Genomic DNA, 14,978 nt, shown 5'->3' with positions numbered 1-14,978 from the left:
CCAACGCCTCCATCTTGACACTTTTCTGCTCCATCCTTCCCTGTTTGGACTTCCCCGTCCAGGGAGCCCTGCCGCTCCTCAGCGTGCCATCTGCGTGGGGCCCAAGCAGCTGCTCCTCTGTTGTTGGCAGGCAAACCTCCAGGAGAATCTGGACTGCTGCACTGTCCTGCAATTAGACATTAAACATTCCATCATTCAGAGAGAAGAACGACAAGAAACTAAGTTGGCAAAATGAACAAGAACAAACAGGGTTCTTTTTAATCAACTTGACGTTAGCTTGAAAAAGAGATGGTTTGAGGTGGTAGCTTGATACCTGTGCAGCCAGCAGAGCATTTTTCAGCTCATCCCTGGTGACCTCTGGGGTCTCTGGCTGTCCAGGGACACCCAAGTTTGAGACAGTCTGACTCTGGCGATCAAACTCGGCCGTTTCCTTCAGATGACAGTTCAAATATGCTTTTGAGGCCAGCAAATATCCGTTCAGCATGTGAAGGACAATATCCATTATAGGAGGACACCTGCGCACAGATACATTTCACTTGAAAACGTGGCGACGCACATAAAACCATAAGGCCAAAGATGAAACACCTCTACTGAGTGTATTAAAACATTTGACGGCATTTGACACTTCAAACAGTTGACACTAGGGGCCCCACCCCCGCAGTTCACCTGTAGACCCTTTGGTCACAGCGCAGCACAATGAGAGGGTCCACCATGAGGTCATTCTGGGTGTATGTCTGCTGTCTGAGCAGCTTGGCCGAGGGGCGCAGAGCGTTGACCGTCATGATCCACAACCTGCAACACAGACGTTCATCTCGTCTTACATCGCGTCCACAGAAGTAGCTTCGATTTGCTGTTTTGTCTCTTGGATGTGACATGGACGGTGCATTGGCGTAGTTGTGAGCAACACATGGACACAAGTGAACGCAGCGGGACCTTACTCTGTATTTCAAGGAAAATCAAAAGGAAGATAATAAGAAAGACAAAATAATTCCTGTACCTGCGCGGCATCACCGTGTTGAGAGCGACCCACAGCTTCTTGACGGCCTGCAGGATGCAGCGAGGAACTGCGGGCTCCAACAGCAGGGACATGCTGGCCGAGAGGACCTCCACGTAAGGGATGAGGTTCTCCGGCGAAAGCAGCGTCAAATGTTCCAGGATCTGCACCAGCTTGGGTCTGCTTGATGGCAAGTTCAGGAACGCTGGCAGGAGGAAAACAAAACACAAGAGATCCATCACATCCTGGTTTACTGTAAGCTGTGTAAGCAAATATGTATTAAAAAAATAAATAAATAAATACTTCACAAGACAAAATACATTTAAAAAAAAAATGAAATCAAACTTGACAGCATTACTTTATCTTGTGTTTCGACTCCTCCCTCTAATACTGTCACCCTTCTCACCCTGGTGAAGCTGGTTTGGAGTGTATCTACAGTTTTCCACAGGGACCATCATCTTCCTCAGCAGGGCCATGGTCCCAGTCACCTCCTCCTCACACATCCAGTCCTCCACTAGACACAGGTGGGGGTAATTGGTGGCCAGGAGCCTCAGCAGGGCAGAGTGCAGGCCTGGGGAGAGGACAACAACTCGTTGAAGGACACTGCATAAAGAGGCTTTCTAATCTGTTTTTTTACATAAAGTAAATTCACAAATGAAAAAGCATAAACATAATTACAGACAGAGCAATTGCTCTGTCTGTAACAACTTAACTAATGTAACAGGTTATAAGAAATAATTGAAGAATCATTTCAGATGCAATTTAAGTATGTAGTTATGTAGTTATGTAGTTTAAGTATATTAAACTACAACTAAAACAGAAAACAATGTGTAGAATATGTAGTAAAACGTGTATTTATAGATTGATTTTGATCAGGAGCTTAAAGGTTAATATACTTAATATGGCCGTTGCTTGTTTTATTACATCTGCTCTTAAGCTTTTGTTGATACTAGTACGAACGTAAAGGAGCAAAATAAGATGTTGGACAGAGCCAAAGAGGTGGGTCATAGATAAACAGTGAAGAACAGTGGGCCATGTATTTGTCCAGATGTTCACCAGCTGAGCTGCACGGATCCGATTCCCTGGACACAAGGTTTTAACTGTGAAAATAGCTTTTGAAAGTCACCTGCACAGCATGAAGACACTGGTTGGTTCATGTTGAAATAATGAACGAACCATACAGTTCATTGATTTCAAAAGATCACATCATTTGACCTTGAATGCTTAAAATAAAATCCAGATTTTTTTCTCTCTGAAAACTTGCCCAAGGATTTTTTTTCGATTTCAATATTTAGGGTAAATCTCGTTAAATATGCCACAAAAACGGGAGAAGTTCATGTTGTACGCGACTTCGGAAAATAAATATTTACTAACGAGGGCAGCATACCGAATCACTTCCTGGTTTGGACATCTGCTGTAGCTAGGACAACTACGGATGCGAGTAAACAAAGGTAGCCAGTTAACAGCTTCTCGAGGATGGAGGAGGACTACGGTGGCCTAGAGGCGCCAACCCAAAAGCAGGAGAGAGGAAAATCCATAATCCGATTTTCCTCTTTTTAACATCATCTTGAGTAAAAGAAAAAAACGGATTGCGAATAAAAATCGATTAATCGCACAGCCCTGTAAGGAACATTTAAATAATATTGAATAAAAGCAAAAAGTCAACATTTCACATTAAAGATAAACTCAAAGGGTTTGTTTTCACACGAGAGTGCAGTTCATGACATCACGTGAACTCCGGCGTCTGTATTGACGTATAAAAAAAAAATTAATAAATAAATAATATTTATAGAATATATATGTATAGACGCGTTTATCTTGAGATATAATCTTATTCTACAGATGCAGTTTTCTGCTCTCCGTGCGAAAATGGCTTCTCACACCTCTCTGATATTTCTATATCCAGCTAATCCGTATCAACGGACGCCCTAGGAACTCCTTACCCCCACTTGGTTGCATTCAAACACAACAGAAGAGCGAGGCGGCTAAAAGGGGGAGCAAAAGCCGCAGACCGTCTCTGTGAAAGGGGGCTGTTGTGAAATCAAACTGTGTCACAATTCAGCGGATAAGGAAGAAAAATGTCCTCACCCCCGAGTTCCTGCTGCAGGCCCTGAGCCTGAGTGACCAAGTGCTTGATCGGAATCTGGTCCATCAGCGTTGCCGAATAGGACTTTGGCTTCCTCTGCATCAGAGCTTAAAAAAGAAAAAGGCAGACGGAATTACAGAGATATAACACAATACAATACCGACATAGGAATATATATTTGGAATATCTATATTTCTGACATATCACAGTGTTCGACCTTAATTCCATGGGAACCCAAAAGCTACATTGAAAGACAAAAAGTTGAATCTGTGCAGATTTTTTTCCTATATTGAACAAAAAGAGTTGAACTGAAGTGAACCAGCAGCACAGCAACAGAGACCTACCCAGTTGTTTGGTGCTTGCCAGGAGGCTCTCCTCATAGGAGAGGATGTAGTAGAGGATGAGAAGCTGGGTGGTGATGGAGTAGCGCTGCCTCACTCCGCTGCGGCAGCTCTCCCACTTCTAGCAACAAACAGTGGAACAAAGCCAGACGAACGTGAGCTACAAGTCACGGACAAAGTGGCAGTAACATGAAGGGAATCTAGCGTGACAACTAGCATGTTAACAATTAATCGATTATTGATTAATTGTCGATTAATTGATTAAATTAAATTAGTCCCAATTAATTTAAAAAATCTTTTACACTGGGTTTTTATTGTACCTGTATGCCTAGAACAAGTTACTTAAAAAAAAGTAACTGTGACCTATTAGAAGCCAACTTAAAGTCAAAGGATGAATGTTGAGGGTGTTTTTACTGTTCTCTAATGTAAAAATGGGTCACATTGGACCCTCAACATTATTAAAGAGTTAAATAATATGTTCCTGACACATTTTTCATTGTGAAATGTAGGTTCTCAAGAAAAATTGCCGCTTATCAATTAATCGTTAATCGATCGATAAGGTCAGACAACTAATGATTAATGAATTAATCGATAATTTGCATCCCTAGTCACAACCATTTCAAAAACTACTACTACTACCAGTACTACTACCACTACCGCAGTGAATTCCAAGTTTTGAACTGATTAAAGTGATGACTGACCCCAGAGGAGCTCAGGAAGACACTGAGGATCTCCTGCTCAGTGATTGGCTGGTTGGTGGCCTCCGGGTTGGCCTTGGATGCCGGAGTGAGGATGGAGTTGATGTAAACATCGATCAGAGGGATGAGTTGCGTGTGGATCGGGGTCGTCGTCTCACAAAGCTGGTGAAAGATCCAGTCCTGGAAGAGACGGAACACAACCAGTGACCCGGCAGCCTGATGTAATGTGGATTTCTAATTATGACGCAGTGCCATTTCACAGCCACAAAACACAGTGAATCACGTCTCCCACCTTGATGGACACTTTGTGCTTTGTGAATGCTCGGCTTCGGAGCAGCTGGTAGATGCAGTGAATGGGCAGGAACCCTGTGATGTTGGCACTTAAGTTGTTGGTGACTGCCACTCTGACAGCATGGGCTGTGACAACCTACACACACAAAGGAAGTGTCACTTCAAACAGTGAGTGAATAAAGCAGCGCTTCCCCATGAAGTGCAACTCGGCATCATTTTTCACCGGGTGTATAATTCTCCTCCAGCTCAGGGAGGCATTAAATGAGCAATGAGCACCTTGCCAAGTTCATGCAGTGCAAGTCATTCATTTTCACACACTCGATCTGCACTGCAAAATAACCAATACATGCACTCCATGGCAAATTGCTTCTATTCTCATCAAGCTTTGCATTTCCATAAAACATGCTGTAAACCACCATTGGAATGTTCCAAGAAACAGCACTGCACTTGCACTTTGTCCACTGGAGGAGCAGCCAGTTACCTGGTAAATGTCTAAATATATGTGTGCACAGACTCATTCTTAACAAAATAAGCATGTAGTTATTATCAATTGCATTTTGAATTGTATTGGTTATTAAAAACCTTGATTTTCTTTTATATCATACCAGATCATAAATTCACAAATGACAGAAATGGCCACAGAATCAAGCAAGAAGAAAGAAAATGAGCGGACTGGAAGTGAATGGGATTTACCTGCTCTGTGAAGATTTCTTGTGTAAAGATAGTCTTCATTTTACTGAGGGAGCTGGGCTTGATGGCAATCTGGCAGGATCACAAATGGGACAGAAAGGTGCCTCAGTGTAACATCAGTGAGAACAACACAAGGGGGGCTGCTAGCAGACAGAAGCTCAGGGTTAAGCCCAGGTTCTCTGCCTCACGAAGCTGGTGGCTAATCACTGATGAGGCCAAACTGACGGTTCTCCGCTGAATGATTAATAACCCAAGAAATAAAATAATTCATTGGGTTCACCCACCGCCAGGGTGGGTCGGCCCTGGTTGAGCTGAGTAACTCAGCTGAGAGTCCATGTGGCTTCGTGGACACAGGCACCGGCTTGAATTTCAAATGCGACGGTTGGGTTTCAAAGTTGACCGCGACGTCAACAAGGCGGCAGTGGTGTCGTGTTCGTGGCTGCTATTAGAATCAGCATTCATTTAAAAACACAGCCGACAACGCTTTGATATGCATACCACACACGTAAAAGCATTTGAAGAAATGTATTAAATATCTGACTTCTTGATGAAAAAAAAATATGCACATCTGACAAAGTTTTGGAAATATTCAGGAAACGCTGCCCAATACTTTACATTTAAGCCTATGTAAATTTTATAATAATTTGATGTGTACCACACAACAACATTTATCTACATACACCTACATGTTTACATTGATATATCTCATGCACTTATGTGTGTCTTTGTGTATTTCTACATTTGAATTATTTATTTATATAGCTCTACATCTATACTGCAAGAGCTATGTTGTTCCCCATGCAACTCACTCTGGCCTGCCTGCCACTCTGGCTCTCTTTCTCTCTCTTTGTCTATCAGATGAGCGCCCTCTGGAGTCTGGATCTGCTCTAGGTTTTTTCCTGGCCACAGTCACACCTTGCTGCTCTGGGGGCCCAGTTGGTTATGATTGCACAAAGCTGCTTTGAGACACCTTTGGTTGTGATTTAGTGCTGTACAAATAACAGCTGATTGATTGATACCGATGATAGCTCGGCGCACAGCGTCGTCTCTGCACGTGAGCGGATGTGTCCGGCCGGCAGCTGCTCGGCCGGACGGACGTATCGACAGTCGGCCTTACCTTCATTCCTAAAGTGGAGCACACCAGCTCAATAATGGATGTGAGCTGGTTGCTATGGAAGTACATGGCAACCAATAAGAGCATCTCTCCGAACGAAGCAGAGACGCCTGCCGCACTGTAAAAACAAACACACACACACACACACACACACACACACACACACACACACACACACACACACACACACACACACACACACACACACACACACACACACACACACACACACAGCACACCAGTGAATACACATGCCAGTGGACTGCCAACGTTGACACAATGAGAGCGGCAGCGAGGTAACTGCCATGAGATTTGACTCCGCTGCCAAGATGGAGGCAACCAAATTAGATTAAAAAAAAAATAATCCCTTTTAAGTCACAACTTTGAAACAGCTGAAAGCCGTTGTTGTGTTTTTCTTTTTACAAGCCATCAAGGTTCCATTACCAAAACCAACCAGGCCCCAAAAGGTCTTATTCTTCAACAAAGCTGCTGTGACCACGTTCTTTCCACTACAACAATGAAATGTAGATGGATGGGTTGAGCTAAGATTCCTTTTATTTACAATGTCTGAGAGTAAGAGAGACTTCTTTTCTTCTTAACTTGCTCTAAAAGCAGATGCAAAACTTGAGCTCTCCCTTCAAAAGTTCCAGTGTGTAAAATCTGGCTTAATTTATGTTATTTTTATATTGGTAAAATTGCAGTTGACTGGCAAGCTTGGGAGAGGGAGGGTACGGAGTCCCTAAGGGGGCTTAATTGAAAGAGCATTGCTCTAAAATGTAACCACTTGATGTTGCCGTTACTTCTTAAAAACCTCCAAATATTCCACACTTAACCTTTAACGACCTTCTGCTTCTGAAGGCTATTTTGTACAGATGATTATGATGATCACCTTCATCATCCAGTGAGACTGGAGAAACATTCAAATTCAATTTTCCAATTAAATTCTTGATTGAGAAAATTAAATAAAGTTATGATATGAGCATAACAACATTTTGTTATGCTCAAATAATAAACTTTGATCAAAACTTATAATGGACTCAAGACTTGTTGACATAGGAGGCCTCACTCTGTCAATACCACATGAGCTAAATGAGGCCAGCACAGGTCCACAGTCAGCTGACCTCTCAAAGTATTCCTCTTCTTTGATCATCCAGCTGAGCCACATGACGATGAGCTGCTCTTGTGCTGGAGTGCTGGAAAAACACAAGCAAACAAACAACACCAAACTTGTCAATATAAAAACAGTAGAGGAATAGAAAGAACCTTGCATGGGGAAATTGCACAAAAAGGTGTAATTCTGGTTGTTTCAAAACAATGAATGCAAACTGTCGAAAACACAAAGAAAGAAAAGAAAATAGCAGAACAATGATACTGAATGACTTTTCTGTGAAGAGTCTACAGCAAATCACACAGCTCCTTCCAAGGCCAGACACCTACTTCTGATCATTCAACTAAATGTCTCCATATTAGCTCCTAATCTGTGTTTAGTGTCTTTCAGAGACTTATGTATTTCCAACTGTATTAGAAACCCTTTAGAAACTAACTATGGTGCACCTGCTTGAAGCTACTGATTGATCATTTTTTTTCTGTCTGCATTACTTTGAGTAAATATTATTAATTAATAATAATTATTAATATTAATAAATATTTATCAATAATCAAATTCCCTTTAAGCAATTCACAAAAAACTGGTTATTCCTCAGGTGGGGGTGTAAGTTAAATGTGACAGAGTTTCTTGTACATTGAGTTTGATGTGCTTACCTGACCAGCGTGGGGAAGGCGAGCAGCATGCAGAAAGACAGAGACACAAAGCGAACGCCAGCAGGAGTGGCCGGGGGCCGGCTGGTCATCAGCTGCAGGAGCTGCTCAGCCTCTTCATCTGTAGGTCTGCATGGATCACAGTCAACTGCCTCAGTAACAGTGCACTTTGTTTGTTTTGTTTTTTTTTTACAATATGGAAAGGACCAGTTCCAGAGTTGCTCACAAATATTATCACAGCGATTACAGGATTGACTTATTGCACAATATCATTTATATCTTGTGTAACATGATTTTCAAACACTGTAGCATTGATTAAAATGTTTAGTAAAATGAAGTTAAAACATAATTTTTCAAATTTTCATACATAATTTGATGCGGATGTAGCAAAAAAAAATTAAGTATATCCTTATTTGTGAGATCGATAGGAAAGCATAGCTTCACAAAATGCTCAAAATTCCAAATCACAATCCCAGACTGCTCTCTTTCTTTCTGTAAAACGACCTTTCTGCTTTATCCTCATTATCAGTGGCTCTCAACTGGTGGAGTCTCAGCACCCTTTTTTTTTCTCCTTATCATGAAGTTGTGACCCAAATTCATTTCACAAGAATAAAAACAGTAGTCCACTTTTAATGTGTCCTTCAAAATAAATGCCCAATATTTCCTCTATAATAAAATATAGTTTAAAATCCCTTTTTTTAAGAAACGAAAAAAAGGGAAACTGTCCACGAAGCCGCGACCCAATGAAAACAGCACTGCGACCCACTTTTGGGTCGTGACCCAACAGTTGCGAAACGCTGCTCATAATATCATGACTTTATTCTGGTAACATTATTATAACAACAATGACAGCGCACGCGACACGACCTGTGAGGCCAACTGCAGCGTTACTTGGTGCCGGTGGGGACCAACTGGCAAGCGTGCAACGGGAGCCTGTTAGGGTGTCAGATGGAAAAGCAGTGCAAACTTGTGCGTCGTGGACGACCAACCTGAGACTTGCGATGCCCACCAGGGCGCAGTAGAGTCTCAGCAGCGCGCTGGCCTTGACCACGTACTCCTCCCGGAGGCCGGAGTACTCGGAGAAGCTCTCCTCCTTCATGCCACTCTCCATGGGCAAATGTGTGCTGCAGGAGTGGGGCAGGATGGCGACCAGCTCCAGCAGCAGCTGTCGACGCATCTGCCACAGCACCGAGCTGCTTTCTCTCCGCCTCTGGAGGCACACAGACATTTTGGAAATCAGGGTTGAATCAAACCAACTAAATTCAAATTTAACTCATTTGAAACACCGATTCAAAATAACAGTTTTAGTGTTTTCCCAAATATTAATGTTCTGTGTAGTTTTTGTGTTGTTGTAGACTAAGGATGGGCAAACTATGGCCTGGGGGCCATATGCGGCCCATTAAGCTTTTTAATCCGGCCCACCGAATTTAAAGAAATTATATTGATAGTAAGTAAATAATAAAATAGCTGTATTTCATCCATTTTTTAAAAAAAGTGTTTTAAGAGTAATTTCAATAAAGAGCTAAATACCGTGCGCCTTCAAAGACTACTTTGTTGTAACGCTTCAACACTAACATTTAACATGAAAGATTTTCTACACATTTCACGATATACATATGTAGACGGTCATTATCATGAGTCACCACAGTGCAAATTAAAGGAAAACTATGCAACCAGCAACATTTAATTAAAATAAATAAATGAATTAATTAAATGATGACGAATACATAGGGGTTTGTGATCAGAAAATATAGGCGAGGTCATTGGAAAAATATCAAAGTGGTTATTCGTCAATAAAATAAAGAGAAGGCTCACCTGCTGTCCATTGTGGATAAACATGCTGAACCACGTGCGGACTTTGCTGTTGGTACCCAGCAGCAGGCCACTGACGTAGGACACTAGAGGGCTGACTGCCTCATCTGCAGCGTCTGGCCTGTAGTCCAGAGTGAGAGCCACACCCAGGCCAGGCAGGTGGCACTCTTCCACCTGAGAGCAACAACATTGAAACAGGGAAAAATAAAACATCACCTCATAAATTACTTTGGCTTCATCACAAAAAAAAATCGAGTTGCATCGTTGTGGTTTTAATGTGTTTTATTTGAACGCGTGCAGAAAATGGGGATGTAGGCGTCCCTGCTTACCGCCATGGCTCTGACATTCAGGGCTTGTGAGGGGTTCATCTGGCAGAGCTGCCTGAGGGCTTCAGTCCTGCGTCGCCCACCTACACTCTCCTCGTCCTGCCGCTCCCCATTCTTGATCAAACCCCGACAAACTGCACGAAAAAAGAAGAAACAGTAGGAATAAATTCAGTAAGTGAAAAACTACAGCATTTACTGAATCTGTGTTATTCATTATTAATAATGTATTTTTTTAATAAAGTCGAGGAAAATGTGCTGGTTTTCATTGTCTCTCAGAGGTGGAGGGATGCTTTAAATATCTGTAGAACGCAGCGCTCTTGAGTACTCGATTCTGATTGGTCGATCACCAAAATTCAGCCGTGTTTAATTCTTGAGAGAGCACCGCTGCTTGACTGCAGCCACACAGCGATGTGAATTCTGGGCCGTGAACATGTTGAGAGGCTGCTTGGAGGAGGGGGAGGAGGAGGAGGAGGAGAAAACAGGCAACAGGTTTTGATGGCTATGATAGCCGGAGCCGAATCAGCTCCTGACCATTTATGCTGACCAAAATGCTAATTTATTGCACAATGTGAGAATTGACATTGTGCACACCTCAAGATAATTGCAATGCTTTATAAATGCTTAATAATGCACACGTCCTCGGGTGAATCCCAATTTCTCCTCAACCCTCAACCCTCAGTCTCAAAGATGAGCGCTCAGCAAGTGTTCTTAAAAACGTCAAGTTGAGGGACTTTGGCAGTAAGAGCTATCCCAGAATGATGAGGGTTAAGAAAAGGGCTAAGAAAAATTGCTCAAAGAAAATGTAGGAAATGAGGTTGAGTTTCAGTCATCATGGTGGTGGTAAAATCCTGTTATTTCTGTGGAAAAGACTGAGAACGCTTCCATAGCTGGTCCAGTGGCCAAAGTGCGAGATTAGGTCTGATACAACCGCAAACAAAGTAGCAAGTAACAAATGTTACCTTCATTGAAGCTGTCTGGGACGTTCGCCACCAAAAGACATAAGAACCAGTCTCCATTGTGGACGTGAAGCAACGCCTCGGCCACCTCCACGATAGGCAGCAAGGATGGAAGCTCTAGGAGAAAGAGAAAAGAATAACAACGTTGAAGATATTCGTGATCGTTTGTCAACAGCAGGTGGTGTAGCACTGACATGCTTCAGCCTGTTGCTCAAAGGTGTATTGCAATTCTTTCTGTCTAATTCTGGCTAACATTTCCAAACCATTCAATGAGGCACTGTCACAAGCTGGGCAAAGAAATGAAGGGAGAATTAATAGGAACATCATACAAGACATGCAGACTTAAAAACAACACCATATATCAAACCCAACTAAAATACAGTATGTGACCACAAAACCGTGACGTGAACCGAACTGTGATTTTTTTTTTTTTAACACTTCCACAGTCCGTTTGATTTCTACACATTTCACATTGTTTTGCATTTAAGCTACAAGAAGTGGACGGATTAAGGAGTCCAGGCTTCGTTGAGCAAACGTCGGCACACGGCAGAGTGGAGCCCAGTCAAGTGGAGAGAATCCAACTCTGCAGGTCAGTGCTCAAGCTCCTCTGAGAGGCGGCAACCAGGGCAGAAGGCAAGACAGCAAGTTCCTGTTTGGCTAGACAGGCGTTACCTCGGTAAGAAAAAAAAGTCGCCATGTTGCTGTTGTCTGTGTTGAAGATGGCAAGTAACTTCAATGTTTTCCCATAATCTGATATTTCAAATCCAACATTCTTTTTTTTTTTTTTTATGGAAGAAAAGCCAAATTATCAACACTTTAACAGGAAACTCAAGATTCAATTATTTGTTAATACTTTTTGAGATAATAGTGACAGATTGTGTACCTGCTTGTAAAATGCAAAGGACATCAGCAACCTCCTCCAAGTACACTGGGCTTTCAAAAAGTTCGGAGGACTTCAAGAAAAACTCCCCGTTTAGATCTGCAACCTGAGAAATGGAGAAAGAGTGAGCACATCAACATCCTCCTGTGAGCAAAACCCAGCTGGCTAACGGAATGACCACATTGTTCAGGGAAAGCCGTTCTTTAGTGTATTTTGCATATGTTGACTTGCCCCTGACGTTTGGCTGTGTAAAGAAAATCACTCTGTACCTTTCTGCGTCTTTACTCTGGCTTTACGGCAGTCAACTGCATGTATGGAGTTTGCATTATTAATGATGCCAACTGATGTTACCTTGTTCATGATGGCCAACAGCTCACTGAGTGTGAGACGGAGTCTCCTGAGGGGGTCGCTGTGTTCAAACTCAAGGGTCAGGCCGTGCTGCAGCTGTGACACCAGGGTGCTCTCTCCATTCGCGCCGCCCGCCTTGTGCCTGCAACAAAACATCAAATCTTAGGCCTGCTTCTGAAATTAACTCCACGCAATTTATCTTCATTCAGATTGCAGATTTTTTTGTTATTGTTGTATTATAATAATGCTGAATTCATTTTCACCTGAGCTGCTGTTCCTTTCGCGCATCTTGCTCCAAGGCGTGAAAGTCCACTGACAGAAGCGCTACAATGGAGTTGACGGCCTCCACTCCAGACAGCAGGCGCAGGATGAGCTTCTTGTCCTGCGCCCAGGTCTGGCTCTGGTCGGCTGGCGCACACAGAGCCATCCTCACCAGGCACGGCAGCAGCAGCCTCAGCTCGGGGTCACTGAGGGCAGCCAGTTGCACAACATCCACCTTTTGCATCGCTTCAAATGCATAAAGGCTAACAAACTGTTGCCCCGCCATGGCTGTAACGTGACAAGCAAAATTATCCAGTTAGACGATTGAATACTTTTCAGCGCACAGCAATTAAAGTCACGAGTTTAAGAAGTGGCCAAAAATGTGGAGACTGTTTTACACATATAAATGTTCAACAAGGAAACCAATGACTGTGTTATCAGTACTCCTGACCAAAACCTGATGAACTTTTCTGATCATAAGGAACTAGTAGCACTGATCACAACTGATGATGAAAATGCAATCAGATCTCTGCCAGGAGAGTGTGAGCAAAGTGTATGTCTTTTGGCGCAAAGTGTAGAAAAGTGTATTGAATCCGACGAGAACAGAGGAGGTCATCTTTGGAACAACACGACATGCACCCGGCCCATAAAATATGCATCATCTTTCAAATACCCAGTGTGCCTTCTCTTGGTCACAGCATGCGGATTCGTATTTGCAATAAAGTCCAACAACAAATAGATCTTCTTGTCAAGCCAGAACGAAATGAGTCGCGCGCACACAGGAGCATCACTGACTGCTTATGCCAGCGTTAATATGGGGAGGAAAAAAAGGAATAACGTGTCCGCATGCGTATGCACCGAACCAATGGCGTGTATTTTTTTTGTTTTAAATATGAATTAATAGATAAAAAATAGGCAAATTAATTTACTGTCTTCACAATTAGTTGTTTTAATTTTTTTTTTTTTTTGTGAACGCAGCTTACCGCGATCTTGTCAAGGAGTAAATAAACATCTACCAGCAGCTTAGCCTATTCCATTAAGCAGCCGGGTCGACATTATTATGATTAAAAAATAAAGTCTTGAATTTCATTTTTACCTTACTTCAAACCGTGATGCCCTTTGAATGAAAAAGTATTGTAATCAAGGCCGGGGATCATTCGGTCTCGGCCATTTCTTGGTAAACGTCGTGAGAGTGTTCCTCCGCCACAAGCATTAGAATCAGTATAACGTATAATATGCTACCGGAAGGAGTATAGCAATAACTTTATGACTTTAACGTCCTGTCAGCTGTGTTTCGCAATTTGACTTCAAGCAACACCGGTATTCAAAGAGTGGAGTAACTAGTTGTCGTCTGCATGTGTAGCTAGCAGCTCCATTGTATTGGGGTTGTCTGAGGCGGAACTATGGAAAGCCACACCGCCCAAAATACGAGATACGTCCGCGAGACTATCTACCGCGCACACCATGCCATAATAGTGGCATTAGCGCATAAACTAGATGTATTTTAACTTCACAGGTAGAAAAATAATTCGTCCAGGTTTCCTACTTCAGTATTGGCTTCAACATGATCGATTTCAATATAGCTTAATTTTGTTTAGCATACAAAACTAAACCTTTCAATCTTATTTTAATTTAGGAAATTATGCCAGAAACAAAAGGAAAAGAGTGAAGCCTTTTTTTTTGTATTGTAAAAATACAACCCGACAGGGAGGAAAAGGCTAATAATTGAATTAGCAGCATGAGCAAGGATCAGTTGAGCAGATATAGAATTGACGCTCAGGCTTAAACAAAAAAAACAAAAACAAAAACAAAACTCTATTTAAGAGATATTACAGAAGTCCATCGACAATTGTTACAGATAAGTATTTTAGTACAACAAAACTAATCATTTAACAGACAGATAGATAGATAGATAGATAGATAGATAGATAGATAGATAGATAGATAGATAGATAGATTGTCCCATGGTGGAATGGTGACTCTGAATAGGTGGTAAGAGAAAGAAAATAAAGCTTTCAAGATTTTGCGCAGTAATCCAACCCAGGATAACAGTATTTATTTTAAACTATGTAGGGCAAAAGCAAGGAAAACTGTAAAAGATGCAAAGAGGAAATGTTGGAGGGACTTTTGTGGAACACTGGGGCCTGATACTCCAGTCAGGCAGGTCTGGTCAAGAATTCATAAAATGTCTGGTAAAATGGTAAAGTCCTTAATGCCAGCCCTGTCTGACGGATGTAGTGATGTAGTTAACAACCTAGAGCAAATGTATGTGTGAAAATATTTCAAGAGGTGCATAATTCTAATTCTGTAGGGGATTATGTCTTTAAAAGAAGGGAAGAAACTTTAAATGAGGAGGGGTGGGAACTGAATGCTATGGCTTCAGAGGATTATAATATGTTCTTTTCATTAAAGGAAGTTAAGCA

The 14,978-nt window shown here is 42.1% G+C and overlaps 1 protein-coding gene across 3 annotated transcripts in view; it reads right to left on the bottom strand.

The window, feature by feature from the left end:
• ints2 (integrator complex subunit 2) overlaps window positions 1-13,961 on the bottom strand; it is a 16,854-nt gene extending 2,893 nt beyond the window's left edge. The window contains exons 1-21 of one of the 3 annotated variants that reach the window (XM_076019882.1): window positions 13,827-13,961; window positions 12,558-12,843; window positions 12,298-12,436; window positions 11,950-12,052; window positions 11,070-11,183; window positions 10,114-10,244; window positions 9,788-9,958; window positions 8,962-9,182; window positions 7,976-8,101; window positions 7,336-7,407; window positions 6,218-6,332; window positions 5,104-5,172; window positions 4,412-4,546; window positions 4,123-4,299; window positions 3,425-3,542; window positions 3,083-3,187; window positions 1,401-1,565; window positions 998-1,199; window positions 667-792; window positions 314-515; window positions 1-166 (exon numbers count right to left, since the gene is read on the bottom strand). The exon at window positions 1-166 is cut by the window's left edge and continues 113 nt beyond it. In XM_076019882.1, the coding sequence (XP_075875997.1) occupies window positions 1-166; window positions 314-515; window positions 667-792; window positions 998-1,199; window positions 1,401-1,565; window positions 3,083-3,187; window positions 3,425-3,542; window positions 4,123-4,299; window positions 4,412-4,546; window positions 5,104-5,172; window positions 6,218-6,332; window positions 7,336-7,407; window positions 7,976-8,101; window positions 8,962-9,182; window positions 9,788-9,958; window positions 10,114-10,244; window positions 11,070-11,183; window positions 11,950-12,052; window positions 12,298-12,436; window positions 12,558-12,841 (2,941 nt within the window). In that variant the 5' untranslated portion in view covers window positions 12,842-12,843; window positions 13,827-13,961. Of the gene's footprint in view, window positions 167-313; window positions 516-666; window positions 793-997; window positions 1,200-1,400; window positions 1,566-3,082; window positions 3,188-3,424; window positions 3,543-4,122; window positions 4,300-4,411; window positions 4,547-5,103; window positions 5,173-6,217; window positions 6,333-7,335; window positions 7,408-7,975; window positions 8,102-8,961; window positions 9,183-9,787; window positions 9,959-10,113; window positions 10,245-11,069; window positions 11,184-11,949; window positions 12,053-12,297; window positions 12,437-12,557; window positions 12,844-13,651 lie in introns of all 3 variants that reach the window. The other 2 variants (XM_076019880.1, XM_076019881.1) reach the window with 2 other exon arrangements.
• Window positions 13,962-14,978: the final 1,017 nt, after the last annotated feature.

The sequence above is a fragment of the Nelusetta ayraudi genome, unplaced genomic scaffold (assembly GCF_046127955.1).
Source record: "Nelusetta ayraudi isolate G7.1 ecotype Tasmania unplaced genomic scaffold, CSIRO-AGI_Nayr_v1 ptg000011l, whole genome shotgun sequence".
In the NCBI taxonomy this organism is placed as follows: domain Eukaryota; kingdom Metazoa; phylum Chordata; class Actinopteri; order Tetraodontiformes; family Monacanthidae; genus Nelusetta; species Nelusetta ayraudi.
The sequence above is the reverse complement of the archived record's forward strand: the minus strand, read 5'-3'. Positions and strand labels throughout refer to the sequence as shown.